Source organism: Cherax quadricarinatus, chromosome 64, assembly GCF_038502225.1.
Source record: "Cherax quadricarinatus isolate ZL_2023a chromosome 64, ASM3850222v1, whole genome shotgun sequence".
NCBI lineage: Eukaryota > Metazoa > Arthropoda > Malacostraca > Decapoda > Parastacidae > Cherax > Cherax quadricarinatus.
In genome coordinates, this window is record NC_091355.1 from 14,035,145 (window position 1) to 14,058,447 (window position 23,303).

Here is a 23,303-nt window from a genome sequence, read left to right on the forward strand (position 1 = left end):
GGGGAACCTAGAAGGAAGTGGACACAGATGAAGGGGAACCTAGAAGGAAGTGGACACAGATGAAGGGGAACCTAGAAGGAAGTGGACACAGATGAAGGGGAACCTAGAAGGAAGTGGACACAGATGAAGGGGAACCTAGAAGGAAGTGTAAGCACTGGCACCCTGGCCTCGAGTGGTAGTTTCCTGATCCAGTGACTAGTTTAATGTATAAGCTCCATCACTTCCATCACTATACTACTACTACTACTACCACCACCACAACCACACAGCAATACTACTACTACCACCACCAATGTACAACCACTATTATTACTAACACTACCACCATAACTGAACAACTGAACTATTAACCAAATCAACTATATAAGAAAAAAAATCCGTTATGTAGTTAAACGTAGCACGAGAGGCTGAATCTCATTATTTTTATACATATTAAACTTGCAAAACACACACAGAGAGAGAGAGAGAGAGAGAACGTCAAAAAGGATGTAGTATTCCAGTAGGTCTCACATGTGTTCTTGTGTCGTACAGATATGCAGCACACATGACAATGAAAGCAACAATAACATCAACAATTACAGAAACAATAACATCAACAATTACAGCAACAATGGCAGAAATAGTGACAGTAACAATGACAGCAACAAGGACAAGAACAGCTTCGGAAGCGAGTCGCTCATCCCACACATGAATGCCAAGGTGAAGCAAAAGGTAGGTCAGCGCACGCACACGCACACGCACACGCACACACACACACACACACACACACACACACACACACACACACACATAGCACACGCACACAGGACAATCACAGATATGGAAAACAGTGAATGTAGCCCCGGTATTTAACACAGGAAACACACGGGACTCAACAACAACACGATGCAGATTAAGTAAGGTAACGTAGAATACAATAAAGAGCAGAAGTTCACCTTGGGGAAAAACTGCTTCAATAAACAACCAGCACGTGGTTAGGGAGACTAAATCCTGTCTAGGAAATATGTATAGCGACGTAAGAGTGATGCAAGGGAGAGGATGATAGATACGTTTTTCTGGTGGAATTGCTATGGTAAAAGGCATGTATGTATTGATCAAGATATTTACTAAGTGGCTTGTAAGGAATAATGAGTCAAGGACTAGCTGTTCATCCAGGAAGTGGCCTCAGAATGAGGAAGTGTGACACACATGTCAACAAACTGGAAGAAGTTTGGTGCTAGAACTAAAGGACATGAGCTGGTGCCATTAGAGAAGTAATTCCCAACTTTTATTATGAAAGGGCCAGTTTAAAAAGCCAAATTTAAAGGAGGGCCGCATTTCAAAAATTTTGTAATTTTTATGTATAACATTAATGTTTTGTAACTGTTGACACTGCATTGTGGAACCTACTTAAAAGTGAATTCATAATTTCATTTGAGGGCCGAATCCATTTCCTAGAAATAGATGCAGGCTGGAGACCCCTTCATTAGAGGGCAGAAGGAACTAGGGAGACAAGCTAACGACGTAAAAAATACTCAGAGGGATTGATTAACAATAATAATAATAATAATAATAATAATAATAATAATAATAATAATATTTATTTTTTCAAGTACATAATACAACCTATACAGACCATAGCTGACTTCAGTGACAAAAAGAGAAAGCCCCTAGTTATGAAGAGTATTTCGGGCAATTTAGGTTAATCTTGTCCCTCAGAATGCGACCACACCAGTTGACTAACCCAGGTACCTACTTGCTCCTAGGTGAACAGGGACACCAGGTGTAAGGAAACACGCCCAGTGTTTCCACCAGTACCGGAATGTGGACAAGTAACAACTATTACTGGTTCAAAAAACAAGTACATGAGAGCCAGCTTGAAAGTTAAAAAAAAAGAAAACAGACGAGTCAGAGGGATATCAGGAAGCATTTCTCAGTCTTCAGGACAATCAGCAGGAAGTGGATTGACCTTCACGTCGTTGTGGTTAAGACAGGATCTTACATAGCTTTCAGAGACTGTACGACAAAGTTCACGAAACTAGTAGTGCTCCCAATATAAAAGGTAGAGATAAATGAGACACTTGTGCATCATTTGGGTATCTATTCTGGTGGAAAATGGGAAATTGAGGTAATCAGTCCCTCAGCTTGGAGTCGATGTGTTCAGTCCATCAATCGTGATAAAAGTGCAGCATATTCACGGAGATGGAGCTTATATACTGATGACTGATGAGGTGAAGCAGTGGTAGGCGGCGTCACCAGTGGAGATACCCACCTCGTCTGTCACCAGTACATAAACTCCATCTCTGTGAATATGCTGGTCTTATTTTTATCAAGATTGATGGACGGAACACATCGACTTCAGGCTGAGGGACTGATTAACTTAACTCCCCATCCTCCACCTCTCTCTGCATTGAACTGAAGAAGTCACTGTATGACGAAAACGTTTCCAGAATAAAGATACCAAAATGTTGCACAAGTCTCTCATTCACCAATTTGTCGGTGTTCTAAGCCATTTAATCAGTCTTAAGAGGCAGAAGGAAGAGCCGAGGTTCGACCTCTGCAATAACAGATAGGTACGACTTCCTGCCCTCCCTACACACACACACACACACACACACACACACACACACACACACACACACACACACACACACACACACACACACACACACACACACACACACACACACACACACACACACACACACACGTTACTCTTTCCACAAGCATGTATACAATATGACTCACGAAATCGTAATGATTACCAACAAACCCCGGAACGGATGGGGATCAAACCCATGGCGAGTGAGTCTTAAAATTCACATGCCAGTGTGCTAACAACTCTTCTGATTTCGACTTGCTTGATGCAACTTCTCGGAGTTTTGAAAACCAATTGGATGGTTAAAAATATCTCATGTGAATAAACAGAGTATTAGACTTGTCCAGTTCTCATGCTATATTGATGAATATGTAATCTTAGTTTAAGATTTTTTTTCGGAGCAACTCTGTGGACGAAATATTTTACGAAAACAGTAGTATATATGTGAATTTAAGTTGGTGGAAAGTGAAAAAGGTCGTTCATGAGCGAGACAGTGTACTAACAGCGGCCGACCGACATTTTTGGGGTGACCGTTAACGTGGGTGAGAATAATACAACTGACCAGAAAAAACATGGGGAGGTATAAAGGCGTTAAGACATGGGGAGGTATAAAGGCGTTAAGACATGGGGAGGTATAAAGGCGTTAAGAAATGGGGAGGTATAAAGGCGTTAAGACATGGGGAGGTATAAAGGCGTTAAGACATGGGGAGGTATAAAGGCGTTAAGACATGGAGAAGTATAAAGGTGTTAACTCACTGGGAAGTATAAAGGCGTTAAGACATGGGGGAAGTATAAAGATGTGAAGACCTCACCACCTTGTGAGGTCGTGGCCTCAGTCACCACCTGGTGAGGTCGTGGCCTCAGTCACCACCTGGTGAGGTCGTGGCCTCAGTCACCACCTGGTGAGGTCGTGGCCTCAGTCACCACCTGGTGAGGTCGTGGCCTCAGTCACCACCTGGTGAGGTCGTGGCCTCAGTCACCACCTGGTGAGGTCGTGGCCTCAGTCACCACCTGGTGAGGTCGTGGCCTCAGTCACCACCTGGTGAGGTCGTGGCCTCAGTCACCACCTGGTGAGGTCGTGGCCTCAGTCACCACCTGGTGAGGTCGTGGCCTCAGTCACCACCTGGTGAGGTCGTGGCCTCAGTCGCCACCTGGTGAGGTCGTGGCCTCAGTCGCCACCTGGTGAGGTCGTGGCCTCAGTCGCCACCTGGTGAGGTCGTGGCCTCAGTCGCCACCTGGTGAGGTCGTGGCCTCAGTCGCCACCTGGTGAGGTCGTGGCCTCAGTCGCCACCTGGTGAGGTCGTGGCCTCAGTCGCCACCTGGTGAGGTCGTGGCCTCAGTCGCCACCTGGTGAGGTCGTGGCCTCAGTCGCCACCTGGTGAGGTCGTGGCCTCAGTCGCCACCTGGTGAGGTCGTGGCCTCAGTCGCCACCTGGTGAGGTCGTGGCCTCAGTCGCCACCTGGTGAGGTCGTGGCCTCAGTCGCCACCTGGTGAGGTCGTGGCCTCAGTCGCCACCTGGTGAGGTCGTGGCCTCAGTCGCCACCTGGTGAGGTCGTGGCCTCAGTCGCCACCTGGTGAGGTCGTGGCCTCAGTCGCCACCTGGTGAGGTCGTGGCCTCAGTCGCCACCTGGTGAGGTCGTGGCCTCAGTCGCCACCTGGTGAGGTCGTGGCCTCAGTCGCCACCTGGTGAGGTCGTGGCCTCAGTCGCCACCTGGTGAGGTCGTGGCCTCAGTCGCCACCTGGTGAGGTCGTGGCCTCAGTCGCCACCTGGTGAGGTCGTGGCCTCAGTCGCCACCTGGTGAGGTCGTGGCCTCAGTCGCCACCTGGTGAGGTCGTGGCCTCAGTCGCCACCTGGTGAGGTCGTGGCCTCAGTCGCCACCTGGTGAGGTCGTGGCCTCAGTCGCCACCTGGTGAGGTCGTGGCCTCAGTCGCCACCTGGTGAGGTCGTGGCCTCAGTCGCCACCTGGTGAGGTCGTGGCCTCAGTCGCCGCCTGGTGAGGTCGTGGCCTCAGTCGCCGCCTGGTGAGGTCGTGGCCTCAGTCGCCACCTGGTGAGGTCGTGGCCTCAGTCGCCGCCTGGTGAGGTCGTGGCCTCAGTCGCCGCCTGGTGAGGTCGTGGCCTCAGTCGCCGCCTGGTGAGGTCGTGGCCTCAGTCGCCGCCTGGTGAGGTCGTGGCCTCAGTCGCCGCCTGGTGAGGTCGTGGCCTCAGTCGCCGCCTGGTGAGGTCGTGGCCTCAGTCGCCGCCTGGTGAGGTCGTGGCCTCAGTCGCCGCCTGGTGAGGTCGTGGCCTCAGTCGCCGCCTGGTGAGGTCGTGGCCTCAGTCGCCGCCTGGTGAGGTCGTGGCCTCAGTCGCCGCCTGGTGAGGTCGTGGCCTCAGTCGCCGCCTGGTGAGGTCGTGGCCTCAGTCGCCGCCTGGTGAGGTCGTGGCCTCAGTCGCCACCTGGTGAGGTCGTGGCCTCAGTCACCACCTGGTGAGGTCGTGGCCTCAGTCACCACCTGGTGAGGTCGTGGCCTCAGTCACCACCTGGTGAGGTCGTGGCCTCAGTCACCACCTGGTGAGGTCGTGGCCTCAGTCACCACCTGGTGAGGTCGTGGCCTCAGTCACCACCTGGTGAGGTCGTGGCCTCAGTCACCACCTGGTGAGGTCGTGGCCTCAGTCACCACCTGGTGAGGTCGTGGCCTCAGCCACCACCTGGTGAGGTCGTGGCCTCAGCCACCACCTGGTGAGGTCGTGGCCTCAGTCACCACCTGGTGAGGTCGTGGCCTCAGTCACCACCTGGTGAGGTCGTGGCCTCAGCCACCACCTGGTGAGGTCGTGGCCTCAGTCACCACCTGGTGAGGTCGTGGCCTCAGTCACCACCTGGTGAGGTCGTGGCCTCAGTCACCACCTGGTGAGGTCGTGGCCTCAGTCACCAGATGGTGAGGTCGTGGCCTCAGTCACCACCTGGTGAGGTCGTGGCCTCAGTCACCACCTGGTGAGGTCGTGGCCTCAGTCGCCACCTGGTGAGGTCGTGGCCTCAGTCGCCGCCTGGTGAGGTCGTGGCCTCAGTCGCCACCTGGTGAGGTCGTGGCCTCAGTCGCCACCTGGTGAGGTCGTGGCCTCAGTCACCACCTGGTGAGGTCGTGGCCTCAGTCACCACCTAGTGAGGTCGTGGCCTCAGTCACCACCTAGTGAGGTCGTGGCCTCAGTCACCACCTGGTGAGGTCGTGGCCTCAGTCACCACCTAGTGAGGTCGTGGCCTCAGTCACCACCTAGTGAGGTCGTGGCCTCAGTCACCACCTAGTGAGGTCGTGGCCTCAGTCACCACCTAGTGAGGTCGTGGCCTCAGTCACCACCTAGTGAGGTCGTGGCCTCAGTCACCACCTAGTGAGGTCGTGGCCTCAGTCACCACCTGGTGAGGTCGTGGTCTCAGTCACCACCTGGTGAGGTCGTGGTCTCAGTCACCACCTGGTGAGGTCGTGGTCTCAGTCACCACCTGGTGAGGTCGTGGCCTCAGTCACCACCTGGTGAGGTCGTGGCCTCAGTCACCACCTAGTGAGGTCGTGGCCTCAGTCACCACCTGGTGAGGTCGTGGCCTCAGTCACCACCTGGTGAGGTCGTGGCCTCAGCCACCACCTGGTGAGGTCGTGGCCTCAGTCACCACCTGGTGAGGTCGTGGCCTCAGTCACCACCTAGTGAGGTCGTGGCCTCAGTCACCACCTAGTGAGGTCGTGGCCTCAGTCACCACCTAGTGAGGTCGTGGCCTCAGTCACCACCTAGTGAGGTCGTGGCCTCAGTCACCACCTAGTGAGGTCGTGGCCTCAGTCACCACCTAGTGAGGTCGTGGCCTCAGTCACCACCTAGTGAGGTCGTGGCCTCAGCCACCACCTGGTGAGGTCGTGGCCTCAGTCACCACCTGGTGAGGTCGTGGCCTCAGTCACCACCTGGTGAGGTCGTGGCCTCAGTCACCACCTGGTGAGGTCGTGGCCTCAGTCACCACCTAGTGAGGTCGTGGCCTCAGTCACCACCTAGTGAGGTCGTGGCCTCAGTCACCACCTAGTGAGGTCGTGGCCTCAGTCACCACCTAGTGAGGTCGTGGCCTCAGTCACCACCTGGTGAGGTCGTGGCCTCAGTCACCACCTAGTGAGGTTGTGTTCTCTGGAGAGGTTGTTGTCCCAGTCACTATCATCAATTTATTCAACCCCCTTAATTAATTTTCACACGTGGTATATAAATTATCTTTGTGAAAAGACTTCAGAAATGTAATTATTTATTATTAATTATGTATTATTAATTTGAGAGATCTATACCCCTTTACCTATCTGCAATTTTGAACAATGTAAGACTCAAACATAGTAACTATAAACAGTGAAACAATATGAAGTAATCATTAATATTATTGCAAAGACTTGGGAAATGTTAATAGTTTGAAGATTTACGCTTGTCGAGGTTCTTTTGTTAAGTTGGTTCTCATGTGTTTTCTTTTGATATTTTGTTTATTCTAAAATAAGTTGTATTATTTCATTAGTCTGTGAATGTTTAATATTCAAGAGTTATAGTTTATTGTAATAAATACTTTTAGTATTAATAAAAGATAATAAATTGGTTTAAGGCATTGTTAAGAATGTTTGAAGTTTGATATAGATGGTGGTCTCTAAACTTAGTTCAATATTAGAAGGGAGGGAGACAGAGACCGAGGCATCGGTCAACAGGGTTTAGTTTTAACAACTTACCGGAAAGCTTTTGTAACTGAACAAATTACAAAAGTAATGAACTATTTACATTTTATATCTAAAGTCATCGTAATTTTCATTGAACTTGATCCTAAGTAGATGGATGGTAAGTTTAACTCGTTTAAAATTTATATACAACTATTGGGCAATCTGGCTGTGTTATACCACTTTAGTTATTGATAATTATAGTTGCTGGAAGTGATATTAAATGACGTGTCGGCCTCTTATGGGTATCGGACGCAAAGTAAAGACAACTAAGGTATGTCATGGACTGGTAACAGGTTGCTATTTAATATTGGTTCAGGTCAACAGACGAGCAGCCTCTGTTGTGGGCATTATTTTTCAGTCAGCTTATGTTTAGTAGCGGTAAACTTGAGAAGAAGCACCAGCTTTAAACCGAGACAAGCTGAGTATTGGTTGTCCCTGTGTGGCAGTGGCACTGGGCAGAGTGCACTTGGAAGCCAGTATGAATGTGTTAAGCTGGCATTTACTCATGGTGTGATCTACCATGTGAACGCCCACCTGAAATGACTTGGGGGTCAACAGTAAATCCGGGAAGTACTCTATTTAAATTGTAAAATTTGTAGTATATTTTCATTCATCCTTGAGACATGCGTATGGGATCTATAGAGGTGCGGCCATTTAATATATTAATTTTCTCCTGGAATAGTAAAAAAATATGATAGGCAGAGCAGTAGGTTTCCCAAGGCCTGCGCTTCCCTTTGGGCTAGTATCTATCAGAATTGGTACCTTTATTCTATATGTCCTACATTACTCCTATTGATCTTTCCTGCTCTAATCCACGTTCTTGTCTCTTCCTTCGTACTACTACTAAGAGCAGGTGGTGGCAGCTTATATTTACTGAGGTATTTACCAAGCTTTCTCTCTCGTTCCTTCTCCCTTGTTTGTGTTTCTTTACCCCCGACTTTAGCTTGCAGGAGATAAGATAAGATAAGATTTCGTTCGGATTTTTAACCCCGGAGGGTTAGCCACCCAGGATAACCCAAGAAAGTCAGTGCGTCATCGAGGACTGTAACTTATTTCCATTGGGGTCCTTAATCTTGTCCCCCAGGATGCGACCCACACCAGTCGACTAACACCCAGGTACCTATTTGCTGCTAGGTGAACAGGACAACAGGTGTAAGGAAACGTGTCGAAATGTTTCCACCCGCCGGGAATCGAACCCGGGCCCTCCGTGTGTGAAGCGGGAGCTTTAGCCACCAGGCCACCGGGCCATGGCTTTATACAACGTGCTAAACCCAAGGTCGTATTGGTATGTCCACTTCTTCATTTGGTAGGGTCATACCTGGGAGGTTGTCGCCCCAGTCCCACTTGGTGAGGCCCAGTTTTCCCAATTCAGTCATGCTCTTTCGAAGGCTGCAATAGCCTTGTAGTTCTTATACAGTCCCAGTTCACTCACATCTGCTGAATGCTGCCGTGATATGCTAATGCACTTTTCTCGGCTTTTATTAAGCTGTTCTTGATTTTGAAGATCTGATTAATTTACAAAAATAAGTTTTACACTGAAAATCAAAACAATTCTCTATTCACGACTCACCTCTACATTATTCCAAATTTATTCCATCTTGTTCTATTTTGTTTTCATTCCCTCAATGATTGACCAAATGGAATGAAGTCAACAAAAACGTTTTTGATTTCTTCAGACAAGGTGAATCTCAACAAATGTAACAATTATCGACATCTACTCAATGTTGGTATTGTCAGGAGTTGCATAAAATAAGACACTTCAAGACTGACGAAATATTGATCTTAACGTACTCTGGCTCCCAAAAGGTTATTCAACTCGTTTTTAATGTCTGGAGAAAATTATGTCAAGAAACCAGGTTTTCCAGAAACTATATTTAGATGTTGTCTCATAACAGGATCAAATTTTTGCCAAATAATTCAACAAAGCCAGAAAAATTTCCTGGATAATTATCACTGACAGGAGCTCACGATGACCTAGGAAAGGCAGTTTCTGCTGAGCCACAGTCGGACTTGTCACAACGATTCGTTCAAGAATGTCGGTTTATTTTTTCCTAATTTAGTAATTTAATGTAGACAGTCATCAATTATCCCACGTTTATTCAAACCACGTTCCAACTTCTACAGATACAGAGTGATGCACAGGATTGCTATTTCTACAGCCACCACCACTACTTCTACAGCCACCACCACTACTTCTACTGCAACTACTTATACTACAAAAATTTCTCTTTTACCCCTCTCCCTCCCTTAAATATATTCTGGCCTTCTTCTCTCGCTTCAGTGTGACTTGGCAATGGTCCAGGATGGACCAGGCATAAGGTTTTAACATGATTATGTATATTATATATTGCTACTTTTATTGAGAAAACTGCCCTTGCACGTACTTACATTGTTGGGTAATGTCTAGCAATTTTCAGAAGAACATAAGGAGGAACACTGCAGCAGACATACTGGCCAATACTAGGCAAATCCTCCGCAAACCCAAACCCACTAACAAAAATATATGCCCAGCCCATTTTCAATGTTACTCAAGGAGGTTAGGTTAGGTAAGGTTCGTCAGGAAACAGGAAAAGAGTTTCCTGACGCGGGTCTTAGTCAGATGACCCAGCTTTGGAGCTTTTGGTCATCTGACCGAGACCTTCCGCTGGCTTACCGGTCCACCCCTTCAAAAATTATGGTTATTTATAACCATTTAGTAGTAGTTTTACTCAAGGAATAAGCTTTAAAAACCATATTAACTGTGTACAAGTCCCACTCAAATCCAACCCCACATAAAGCTCAGTACTTCAATACTTTCCTTTTTATTGTACTGCGCCGCTGTTGTTGCCACACCTTGGACTGTGTAACCCTGGGCGGCCAGACAGCATCCCCCCCCCCCACTCACCTTAGATGCGCCACTCTCATTTCTTAATTATGTTTTTGACTGTAGCTTCATTTTTGAGCTTGACTATGACATTAAAATGCTGAGGAGCTAGACTTAATCTGAATATAAACTAATCCTTCCAAAATACTTCAATAGTACCCTAAAATGAGAGCGAGCCTCGTTATATAATTAAACCACGAAACAAGTGGTACTGAAAAATTTACCAAAGTGCGACCAGCTGAGATTAGATCCTGCGACACATTCTCCCGCCTCAAGAGACAGAACAACGTTCACATTGCCTTATCCACTTAACCAGCGATCCACCGATCACACCCAGCGGATCTAGGTGTTATTTGTGATCGGAGGACATGTATATTTCTTAGGGTCATATTATATTTTGTAGCCAAAAAAAAAAAAAAGACTAACTTGTCAATGTTCGCCATTTTATTTTGTTCCTATGTACTCATCATTTAATAGAGATATCTGTGCTTTCTGCCGACAGAGACACTGACACACAGTATAGTAGACACAGCGGAGACACTGGAGGATCTGTCACACCCTTGCACCAGAGAGTGTGCGACGGGTGACTTCAGGATCTGTCACTACACGTTCAAGGTAGGTGACTTTCCTGAGCTAAGACATGAATTTCACTGTTTGTTTTAATAATTTTCTTATTGTTGTGGTTGATCAGTGTCCTCCGTGCGTCATCAGGAGCTATGCAATATTGCAAGAGCAGCAACAGGTAGACTGAGGGGAAGTTTTCTCTGAGGAAGGTAGCGTGAAGACTCCAGCATGGCCCCATCATGTCTGCTACGAATATCAGGCTACGAAGGAAGTCTATTTCGCAGCTCATTCTGATATAATTGTGCAGTGCTAAGTTGCTCATTCTGATGTAAGCAAAAACCGAAAAAGCTCAGCAGCACTTCCGGCACTCAGACGCCTGGTAGTTGAATACAGTGGTCACTAAATCCTAAATTTATTTCTTCATAGAAAGATATGAAATTCCTGTGTCTCTGAGATTTGCTGCGGCCTCTACCTAAATTGACTATGTGAAAAAGACCTCATGCTTCTTCATCTAACCAACTAGCCCAATTAGCTCACCGTCAATTAAAATAAGGGAACATTTGAAATCCTCCATATTCATATAGTCAAATTACAAGCTGCTTAAATGTCTGAACCTTTCGTACTAATATCCAAGAGTTGTATTTTGTACATGTGAATACGAGCATTTGGCCTAAGTCACTGATGTCAGTACTATCGCGTAAGGTCAGTGAAAAGTATTCGCATTTCTTCATTATATTTTCAGTTCGAGAGAAGCTCGTTCACTAAGATTGTTTAGTTTTGTTGCTAGTGTTTGATCAGGCGATGACTTACGACTTTTCTGCAAATTAATCTTCCCAAAACGATTGTGCCCTTTTCACTTCACACTACTTTATCAATTTTCCATCCCTAAATGAGGTATAAATATTTGTAAAAGTACCATGTACCAGTAATATGTTAGGTAAAAGGACACCTGAGCAAGTAGGGAAACAATTCATTATAGCTACAATTTCGCTCTCCAGTGCTTTATTATGCCCGAAAACAATGAACGTTGTGAAGGGTCTTCATGTAATGTCTACTGGAAATCTATTATTTTAGTATCCGACAACATGCATAAATGTTAGTCGAATTACTGACAATGTTACGACACAAGAGCAACTGATGAGACATTTATCAGGGCTACGTAGTGAATTTTACTTCGGTATTACGGAATTAGGCAACAAAAAGACATTTAAAATTCTTTTACAGGTAGAATGGTACATCACTATGAGCAAGGCTTGTTATGATTGTCCTTTCAATATAACTGACTGTTCCCGTCGTCACTGTGCTGCTGCAGATGGGTATGAAAGGCCTCTCGTCACGGTGAACCGAAGGCTACCCGGACCGTCCATTCACGTGAGTAATGTCTCAACAAGACGCAAATTTTTCCCGTTTAATTGGTTATCGCCACAGGAGTACCTATACGTGGTTGCCTGATTTATTTTCTTTAAAAATTTGGTTTGTAACTTGTGAACGCCTCACTCGATCGGTTTTAAACTTTCGACGCTGGTGCACTGTATCTAGAGAAAGGTTCATGAAACTCAGTAATGGCGCGTCCATCTGTTACTTGATGTTTGTAGTAGTAATGGTAAGGTGCTTGAATTTGAACGAGATTGTATCTACATATACTGTGTAGCTTAATTTTGTGAATGATTTAAATCTTAGTATAAGATGCAGACAAATTGGTTTAGAAAGACGCTTGAACAAACACTAGGACATATTTATTAGAAAACGTTTCGGTTCTGGGATCTTGATTAAGGTCCCAGAACCAAAACGTTTTCCAAGAAATATGTCCTAGTGTTTGCTCCTAGTGTTTGTCTTTCTAAATTAGTTTTGTAAATAAACTGTAATATATGAAATGATCGTGTTATTAAAGGTAGCTATGCACAGTGAGGTCTGACAAAGACTCATTGTGACTTCTATTCCGTTCTTTTGCGCTATCACTCTCAGTATAAACATAAGCTGCTAGTAAGCTAGCTGCTCAGGCGACAAAGAACATATGTAGGAAATAGCCACATTTTTCATGTACGACTATTACGGACCCTGACGCAAAACGGTGTCTTTTATCCTACAAAATTCGGTTTTCTATTAAGCGAAGATAGGTTGCCGAAATGAGATTTTTTTTTCTGCACTCCACATTGTTTCTTTTAATTAATTTATGCAAACGAAGTATCGTTATAAGGGAGAGTCGTCAACACTGTCTTCTACCAGCATTTTAGTGGTTTAGGGGGCTGTATCGCAATTTTCCGCGCGCTGACAAAAAAAATCGAAAAATTATGGAAATTGAGTTATTTATACCGAAAAATAGCTTAACTCTCTGGCAACACAATGGTACCAGAATGAATGTTCTACGACGTTTCTACAAGAAATTATAGTCATTTATATCAGGTATGGTGACGGCGATGTGGGTAGCGAGTCTGCTCACAGCCCGTATATTTTTTGGATTTTTTTCCTTGTTTTTTATCTCTTTTTCTTGCATTATTCTTTCTAATATAATAACTGACTATTTGGCATCATAAAACAGTAGGCGGAGCTTATCCATAGACTTAGAGACATCTGGGAACACTCGGCAGTGTTCCCGCTCCAGAGAGTGCCAGGAGAAATCACTTCATTATTACGCTTATGTCAGCTTATATATCAACTCTACGGCTTATTTATGTATCAGAATTAATCTAATATGATATAATAAACACTATAAATAACATACAAACATGTTATATACTCAAGACTGAATAAAATAAGCCATAATATGGCGAGAGACCATCTGGAATATTTCGATATAAATGAGTTACTACTCTCATGTCGTATTCTTTGGTCTCTGAGTAAGAGAAAACGGTATTTTGAAGAGGTTAACTGCACTAGAACATCAGTTTACTAAGAAATACACCCAAACAAACGCGATTTTCGCGATTTTTTTTTTTTTTGAGACGGTGGGCCGGCCGGCGCTCCCGGCCGATATCTCGGAAGTAACTTATTCACTTTACGGTACCTAGTCTGCCTTTATTACTTAATTAAATGTAATAATATTCACAGAAATTGTAGAATAATGATTTCTCTAATTAATAGTTATTCATTTTTGGAAATATTCCAAATACTTTGGGAGTTATGTGGGAGTAAAGAGCAGATTTTGTGCAACATTCCAAGAACTAAAACTTTATTTTTTTTGTGAAATAAAGATAAGTTATTTAGAGGAAAGGTAATAATTATAAATACGTATAAGCATTGTTCTCTCGGCACCAAGTGTCCAAACAACCTTACGTCGTCCCATATAGGCCTACCACCGTCCCAAAGGGCATTTTCAGTAAATCAGTCCTTTTTCAGTCTTTTCTCAGTTGTTGTTTGAGGTATATTTTTGATAAATATTTTCAAGAAAGAGTGAAAACACTTTGTCTTGTGCACCAAAAGTAGAGGAAATCGGACGGTAAACAAAAGTGCTACATTTATTTGGTATGCAGCCCCCTTAGTTATATGTGGGTTTTCCAGGCAATTAACTTGCTTTACACGAGGAACCTTGATTAAATGTGAACTCTCTAACATTCTATCAATCGAGAACATACATTTTATATTACTGTACCTTGGTAATATTTCTATCTTCTACTATGTAGTATTGCTGATTTATTAACTGATAACACTACTGACAATCAAGTTCCCTATGTAGTAACACGAGTTAAAAAATAGAATTATCTGGTGAAATTGATCTGTATAACAGAAGGACTCTTCAGGTATGTGTCGGAGACGAGTTGGTAGTAGACGTTATTAATGAACTGGGCAGTGACTCGACCTCTATCCACTGGCATGGGCTACACCAATGGGGTACCCCATACATGGATGGTGTGGCCTTCCTCACCCAGTGTCCCATCACTGCTGGCACAACCTTTAGGTAATATTACTTAACTTTCTTTTTATGTCAGGTTTTCCCCAGTTTTCTTAATCAGCATAAAATACGGAATTTATAATGCTGACTAAATTAAAAATACTGAAACAGTACAATAAAAATAATAGTAATAAAAGTAAATAGGAATACAGTAATAATAATAACATGTGTAAGTTAAGTATGTGCTCCTCAGATACCACTTCCTGGCAGATCATCCAGGAACACACTACTGGCACTCTCATTCTGGTAAGTGCTCATATCATCCATTAATTTTTAAGGGTACGAAGACACACTATTCTGAATAGGCTATTACCGAGACAACTTTTCGCTCGTGCTCGAGTTTATCAGGTCATACCTTGATGAAGGTCTTGTCTTCCTGAGCGAAACACTGCCATAATAAAAGCGTGTTCTACATTTTGTGCCTTTACTGCAATGTTCAAGTGACTGAAGTTATTGTGTAAATTACCTCTTAACATTACTGAATCCAATTTTGTAAATATTTTATTATTTAACATAGCTTAAAGAATTTGGGGGATCAGTCCCTGGATTCATTCTGTAATATTTCGATACATAGCAAATGTGTAGAATCCTTACGATAACGTAAAAGTCAAAATGACTGATTTCTATTGGACACCTTTCTTTGTTAGATGATGGGACCCCCAGTGGAAACAGGTCACATTGCTGGACTTATTAAATTATTCCAGGTTAAATTCTGCATTATTAATATATAAATATAATTGAAAACGTTTTCAATTATGTCTATGTCCAGGCCCGGTGGCTAAAGCTCCCGCTTCACACTCGGAGGGCCCGGGTTCGATTCCCGGCGGGTGGAAACATTTCGACACGTTTCCTTACACCTGTTGTCCTGTTCACCTAGCAGCAAATAGATACCTGGGTGTTAGTCGACTGGTGTGGGTCGCATCCTGCGGGACAAGATTAAGGACCCCAATGGAAATAAGTTAGACAGTCCTCGATGACGCACTGACTTTCTTGGGTTATCCTGGGTGGTTAACCCTCCGGGGTTAAAAATCCGAACGAAATCTTATCTTATCTTATCAAGAGCTTTTTGACTAGAATGTGATAGTACCCCATACTGGATGATGGAATTCAGAAAGAAAACGAAGCGGCAGAAGGTACAGTAAACTGAACTAAAAGTGCAGGAAACTGCATGTGCGGAAGAGAATGAGGAAAAGGAAAAGGAGGAAGAAAGAGAGGAAAATAAAAAGGAGGAAGAAGAAGATTTATTTGAATTAGTAGTCCAGGATAACACAATAAATCTATTGTGGCTTATTTCCCTTTTCTCCGGGATGCGACCCACTTACTGCTAGGTAATTAGGGGCAACGGGAGTAAAAAAAAAAATATGCCCAACGTTTCAACTTGTCCTGGGCTTGAACCTTAGTCCTTCAAATGTGAGGTACGAATGTCCCTAGAAATGTATATCTGATGCGGTTGTGTCAGGTTGTTGTGTTTAATAGCTCTCTAAACCTGTGGCTCGGTTGATAAAGCACTCGCCTCGTTTGCAGAGTGTCCGTAGCTCGCTTCCCGGCTGGGGTGGAAATGTTGGGCTTGTTTCCTAACACCTGTTGTTCCTGTTCACCTAACAGTAAGTAGGTACCTGGGTAATAGTCGGTTGGTGTGGGTTGCATCCTGGGGGGACAAGATTAAAGGACCCCAGTGGAAATAAGACAGACAGTCCTCGAATGACGCATGACTTTCTTGGGTTATCCTGGGTAGCTAACCCTCCCCCGGGTAAAAAAAAATCCGAACAAATCCTTATCTTAATGTAATTTCCATAATTCAGATTTATATACGAACAGAAATATGCCAAAATTTGATAAATTAGACACATGTGCAACACTTGGGTATCTTTGAGGAAACGTTTCGCCACACAGTGGCTTCATCAGTCCATACAAAGGAGAACATTGAAGAACAGGAGGAGTTTGAGGTAATCAGTCCCTCAGCCTTGAGTTGATGTGGTCAGTCCATCAATCTTGAAAAGAACTGCAAGAAGCCCCTATCACGAGCTTTTACCATCCTATGGAGAGGGAGCATGGACACGGGGGTCGTCCCACAGTTACTAAAAACAACAGACATAGCCCCACTCCACAAAGGGGGCAGTAAAGCAATAGCAAAGAACTACAGACCGATAGCACTAACATCCCATATCATAAAAATCTTTGAAAGGGTCCTAAGAAGCAAGATCGCAACCCATCTAGAAACCCATCAATTACACAACCCAGGGCAACATGGGTTTAGAGCAGGTCGCTCCTGTCTGTCTCAAGGTCCTAGATGCATTAGAAGAATGCAGATGTAATATATACAGACTTTGCAAAAGCCTTCGACAAGTGTGACCATGGCGTAATAGCGCACAAAATGCGTGCTAAAGGAATAACAGGAAAAGTTGGTAGATGGATTTATAATTTCCTCACAAACAGAACACAAAGAGTAGTAGTCAACAGAGTAAAGTCCGAGGCGGCTACGGTGAAAAGCTCTGTTCCACAAGGCACAGTACCGCTCCCATCTTGTTTCTCATCTTCATATCTGACATAGACAAGGATGTCAGCCACAGCACCGTGTCTTCCTTTGCAGATGACACCCGAATCTGCATGACAGTGTCTTCCATTGCAGACACTGCAAGGCTCCAGGCGGACATCAACCAAATCTTTCATTGGGCTGCAGAAAACAATATGAAGTTCAACGATGAGAAATTTAAATTACTCCGATATGGTAAACACGAGGAAATTAAAACTTCATCAGAGTACAAAACAAATTCCGGCCACAAAATAGAGCGAAAAACCAACGTCAAAGACCTGGGAATGATCATGTCGGAGGATCTCACCTTCAAGGACCATAACATTGTATCAATCGCAGCTACTACAAAAATGACAGGATGGATAATGAGAACCTTCAAAACTAGGGATGCCAAGCCCATGATGACACTCTTCAGGTCGCTTGTTCTATCTAGGCTGGAATATTGCTGCACACTAACAGCACCTTTCAAGGCAGGTGAAATTGTTGACCTAGAAAATGTATAGAGAACCTTCACGGCGCGCATAACGGATGATAAAACACTTCAATTACTGGGAGCGCTTGAAGTTCCTGAACCTGTATTCCCTGGAACGCAGGCGGGAGAGATACATGATTATGTACACCTGGAAAATCCTAGAGGGACTAGTATCGAACTTGCACACGAAAATCACTCACAACGAAAGCAAAAGACTTGGCAGACGATGCAACATTCCCCCAATGAAAAGCAGGGGTATCACTAGCACGTTAAGAGACAATACAGTAAGTGTCAGGGGCCCGAGACTGTTCAACAGCCTCCCAGCATACATAAGGGGGATTGCCAATAGACCTCTGACAGTCCTCAAGCAGGCACTGGACAAGCACCTAAATTCGGTACCTGACCAGCCGGGCTGTGGCTCGTACGTTGGATTGCGTGCAGCCAGCAGTAACAGCCTGGTTGATCAGGCTATGATCCACCAGGAGGCCTGGTCACATACCGGGCCGCGGGGTCGTTGACCCCCGGAACTCTCTCCAGGTAAACTCCAAGAAGTAGCTTATATACCGAAGGCAGGAGAGGTGCAGCAGTCGTAGGTTGTATCACATTTCTACGGACACGCTCCATCCCTGCTCCACGGATCCTGTGCGGTCTAGCAAAACCATGGAGGTGTTCCCATACTTCATGGGAAAATGAAGGGTGAGTGCGTGAGCATGGTGTGGGTGGATGAGTGCTTGCTCCTCTCTCACGAGATGGACCATGTGAGAGAGACATGTCTGCCTCTGGGAGAATCTTTTCCCCTCAATCTACCTGTTGCAACGCTTGCATCATTGTATTGGTTCCGACGTGGCATGCAAGACTAATGCTTAGACCTAGTGTTTTCCATCCCCTTGTAGCAGGAGATGCAACATTTCCCCGGTGAGAAGTAGGGGCGCCACGAATACATTGAGACAACACAGTAAGTGTTCGCGCCACGAATACATTGAGAGACAACACAGTAAGTGTTCGGGGCCAAAGACTGCCTCCCAGCATTCATAAGGGGGATTGCCAATAGACCCCTGGATGTCTTCAAGAAGGCACCTAAAGTCAGTACCTGACCAACCGGGCTGTGGTTCGTACGTCAGTTTGCGTGCGGCCAGCAGTAACAGCCTGGTTGATCAAACCCTGATCCACTATGAGGCCTGGTCTCAGACCGAGCCGCGGGGGCGTTGACCCCCGAAACCCTCTCCGGGTAGCTTGTTTTGCATTACACACACACACACACATACACACACACATCCATGGTATGGTATTCTAAATCTTTATCCTTTAATTTTAGTCAATAATTTTTTAGTTTGTTTAGTGCCTTTTCTAATTCAAATTTTCATTACTTATTTAGGGTTCCAGCGAGCTGATGGGATGTTTGGGTCACTTGTCATCCGTGAGCCACGAGAACATGATCCCCAGAAGCACCTCTATGACGAAGATGACTTCCGTCACATGTTCGTACTTACTGACTGGCTCGATGGTCTGGGCATTGAGAAGTTTGTCAACCATCATCATACAGAGGTACGGAAACTGAAGATCCGATGGATGGAATATAATCTCAGCAGGTGCTAACTCTGATCTTCAGTTAGATTATAGTCTCAGCAGGTGCTAACTCTGATCTTCAACACCTTAAAAATGCCTTGTTGCATCTGATTATTATTCTTATAATGAAATCAAGCGCTAAACCCAAAAGGGTAATACAGGACTGTTTCAGCTGAACAGCAGTTACAAGATGCTTAAAATATATTTTCTTCATTCAAACAAATTGAATGAAAAATGAAATTCAGTTCCTCTTGATGAAGTTGCATAATCTGGCAACCCCTCTTGGTTCTGGCCAGCACCCCCCTTGGTTCTAGCCAGCACCCCCATTGGTTCTGGCCAGCACCCCCATTGGTTCAGGCCAGCACTCCCCTTGGTTCTAGCCAGTACCCATCTTGGTTCTGGCCAGCACCCCCATCCACTTTTCTACAGGTTTTTTGAGTACAAAAGATTTTATCTTCTGAAAATGCCATCTTAAATAGACGGATAATTAGACTTTGGTTGTAGTTGTGTATTCGGACCATAATTTCCTCAGATCATTTGACCTCAGTCCCTTAGTGATCTTATGACATGTTCCAGTGAATCAATATAACTTTTATATTTTTGTTAGATTAATTTCTAGTATCACACAGCACGACAACAAACCTTACAACCTGCTCGTCAATGGACGGGGAAAACATGTCAAGTTCGCGAGAGATGGGACAGAGGTCTACACGCCTGTCCAAGAGTTTATTGTTAAACCGGTACGTTTATTATTATTATTATTGGTGGTAAGAGTAGTAGTAGCATTAAAAGGGAAGCGTTAAACGCAGGGGTCGTACAGTGAAGAGGAATGGGAAGTAATCAGGTTTGTCCCAAATAATGGGTAAATTGCTCCGATTCTTTCAATGGAGAATCCTTCACCAGGATCGAGGCAACTCTCGTGAAGGACGGTACGTACAAAAACATGGAAGGTTTTGCGAGACTGGAGCCTCAGTATCAAGTATAAAATGTCCAGCATGTTGCATAATTTGTGTATATTCTGACGAATATATTGCTCTCGATTTGTATGTACTGAGATCAGCAGCATATACGCAAAGTAGTATATATACCTCAGTAAGTATACACTTCAGTTACTTTATTTTCTATGCTGGATATTAAAATATAGTATTCTTGACGAGTGGTACACTAGGGACATGCAGCCCTGTACTCGATGAACGTTAAACCTAATAAACCGGTTAGCTTGCATGTTTAGAGGTAGTTGATTTTACTGAATCTAAATTTGTAGTAAAATGCTAAACATCATTTGAAGAAAATGTCATAGTACTGTATCAGATTGTTTAAGTATCCGGGATTAACTTCGTGTTAATCCCGGATACTTGTACTAATGGAAAGGCTTGTTAGAGTTAAAACAGCTACTCTTTGCTGATGACACAGTTCTTTTAGGAGAGTCTGAAGAAATGTTTTGAAGGTTGGTGAACGATATCGGGAGTGTTTAAATGGAAATTAAAAGTGAACATAGAAAAAGAAAAGTAATAAAGGTAACGTAAAATCTAGGCAATGAAAGATTATCAAACTGGAGGAAATATGGAGGAATTGGATGTATACAGATATTTGGGAGAAAACATGTCAGCGGATGAGTCTATGAAAGACGAAGTGAGCCAAAGAATAGATAAAGGGGGGAAAAAGGTGGTGTTAAATTGAAGAGCCTGTGAAAAGAAGTATATCTATGGAGGAACAAGAACTCACTACGGTATAGTAGTACCAATACTTTTGGTGAGAGACTGAGTGATGATGGTGTTTCTTATATATATATATCGCGTCGCCCTGCCTTGGTTATATATATCCTAGGTAGTAGGCTGGTAGACAGCAACCGCCCAGGGAGGTACTACCGTCCTGCCAAGTGAGTGTAAAACGAAAGCCTGTAATTGTTTTACATGATGGTAGGATTGCTGGTGTCCTTTTTTGTCTTATAAATATGCAAGATTACAGGTACGTCTTGCTACTTCTACTTAGGTCACACTACACATACATGTACAAGCATATGTATACACACCCCTCTGGGTTTTCTATTTTCTTTCTAGTTCTTGTTTATTTCCTCTTATCTCCATGGGGAAGCGTGTTACGAACATAGTTGGTCCCTGGGTTATAGTGCTTTTCGTAACACACTAGCGAACTTAGCACGTCTAGGGGTCTTCATTCGCGGAGGAAAATTAATTCCCTTGGTTTCTGTTTATTAATAACCATAATAACCACTTAAATCCACTTTCTCATATTTTGCACTATGAGTAGAACAGTTATCCCACTCCTCATTAAAACATCACAGTACTAGGTTAAGTATTTACAAATGGCTCTGAGTCAGGAAATATCGGTATATGTGCATGCACAGGCGTTGCTTAAAAACTCGACCACCACATTGATAGAGCTCTTACATAGGGTTCACTCTGCAATAAGCCCTCTTACACCACAGAGGCTTGCTCACTTGGTTTCACTTTCTCTAAGAGCTTCTCAACCGCCTTCTCTAACCGAGATAAGTCTTAGCAATGAGTTTCCGAAAATTCCTGGTATTTTCTAGGAAGGCGAATATTGGTCTAGAGGTGGATACTTCCCTAGACCCTTCCTGGTCCAGAGGAAGGTATGAACTTAAAGTGAGGCTTTACCAGCCCACTTTGACTCGGTCGGAGCAGGGGTTGAGCAGCTCAAATCACCTACTGGTGCTTGGCCAGGTCGCACCAGCAGTTTGGACTAATTAAATAACCTACCTATGTGCAAAGCTAAGTAATACGACCAGATAATATTATGAAGTCGGGGAAATCCATTTTAGCTACTAATGGAATTGCTCCTGAATATAATATTAAGTGAAATAACAAAAAAACATGTAAAAGTATACCATTGCAATAATAACAGGTAGAAACTGTCTACTTAAAATCGACAAAAGGGTGTAACAAAGTGGAACAGAATTCTTCCTCCGTAAGCCATGCATGTTGTAAGAGGCGACTAAAATGCCGGGAGCAAGGGGCTAGTAACCCCTTCTCCATCATAAATTACTAAACTTGAAAAGAGAAACTTTTGGTTTTCTTTTTGGGCCACCCTGCCTCGGTGGGATACGGCCGGTTTGTTGAAAGATATATATATATATATATATATATATATATATATATATATTTTTATATATATATATATATAAAGGCTTCGATCAATAGGGGCATGGAGTTATTACATTTAAAGGAGGGTGGGAGGGAAGGGGGGCGTAATGGTCATATCCAATGTCTTGCATCAAGAGCCCCTCACCGGTGTCAAGGACTTCCCTTGAGGAAAGTGACCGAAAGTAACCCTTCCTTTATTATTATAATTATTAAATACATTTAAAAATTACAGGAATTTTCTAGCATAGAATCGTTCATTATTATTATGATTTTTTTTACTTGTGAAAGATCATTAAATCTGCTTACACTCATTATAATACTTATTATTTTAACAGTGTCATCGCTTAATAAATATTGTGTAATTTATATATTTAATGACAGATTTATATCGTATACTAACAGTAATTCATTTGACTTATTTCATTTCGACAGGGACGTCGCCACAGGTTCAGAGCCTTAAGTAACAGTATTCAGAACTGTCCTATTGTTATTTCTGTTGACAACCACACACTTCTTCCCATCACTACTGACGGTAGCCCCATCCAGCCTGTGGAAGGTTAGTTTAGTGTTCCATTACCGTTGATGGTAGCCCCATCCAGCCTGTGGAAGGTTAGTTTAGTGTTCCATTACCCTTGATGGTAGCCCCACCCAGTCTGTGGAAGGTTAATTTAGTGTTCCATTACCGTTGATGGTAGCCCCATCCAGCCTGTGGAAGGTTAATTTAGTGTTCCATTACCGTTGATGGTAGCCCCACCCAGCCTGTGGAAGGTTAATTTAGTGTTCCATTACCGTTGATGGTAGCCCCATCCAGCCTGTGGAAGGTTAGTTTAGTGTTCCATTACCGTTAATGGTAGTCCCATCCAGCCTGTGGACGGTTAGTATATTGTTCCCATCACTGTTGATGGGAGTAGACTAAATTGTTACCATCACAGTTGATGGTAGTCTGTGGAAAGATTTGTATAATACAGTTATTCAGGCTAAAACGTTGTGAATTTTTAAAAATAGCTTAGATAAAT

General features: G+C 44.0%; 1 protein-coding gene across 1 annotated transcript in view; it reads left to right on the plus strand.

Annotated features, from left to right (window-relative positions):
* Positions 1-23,303, plus strand: part of LOC128700086 (uncharacterized) — a 174,479-nt gene that overhangs the window by 127,240 nt on the left and 23,936 nt on the right. The window contains exons 3-9 of the mRNA XM_070098800.1: positions 10,644-10,756; positions 11,930-12,076; positions 14,443-14,600; positions 14,788-14,840; positions 18,975-19,144; positions 19,795-19,905; positions 22,720-22,843. Of these exons, the coding sequence (XP_069954901.1) occupies positions 10,644-10,756; positions 11,930-12,076; positions 14,443-14,600; positions 14,788-14,840; positions 18,975-19,144; positions 19,795-19,905; positions 22,720-22,843 (876 nt within the window). The remainder of the gene's footprint in view (positions 1-10,643; positions 10,757-11,929; positions 12,077-14,442; positions 14,601-14,787; positions 14,841-18,974; positions 19,145-19,794; positions 19,906-22,719; positions 22,844-23,303) is intronic.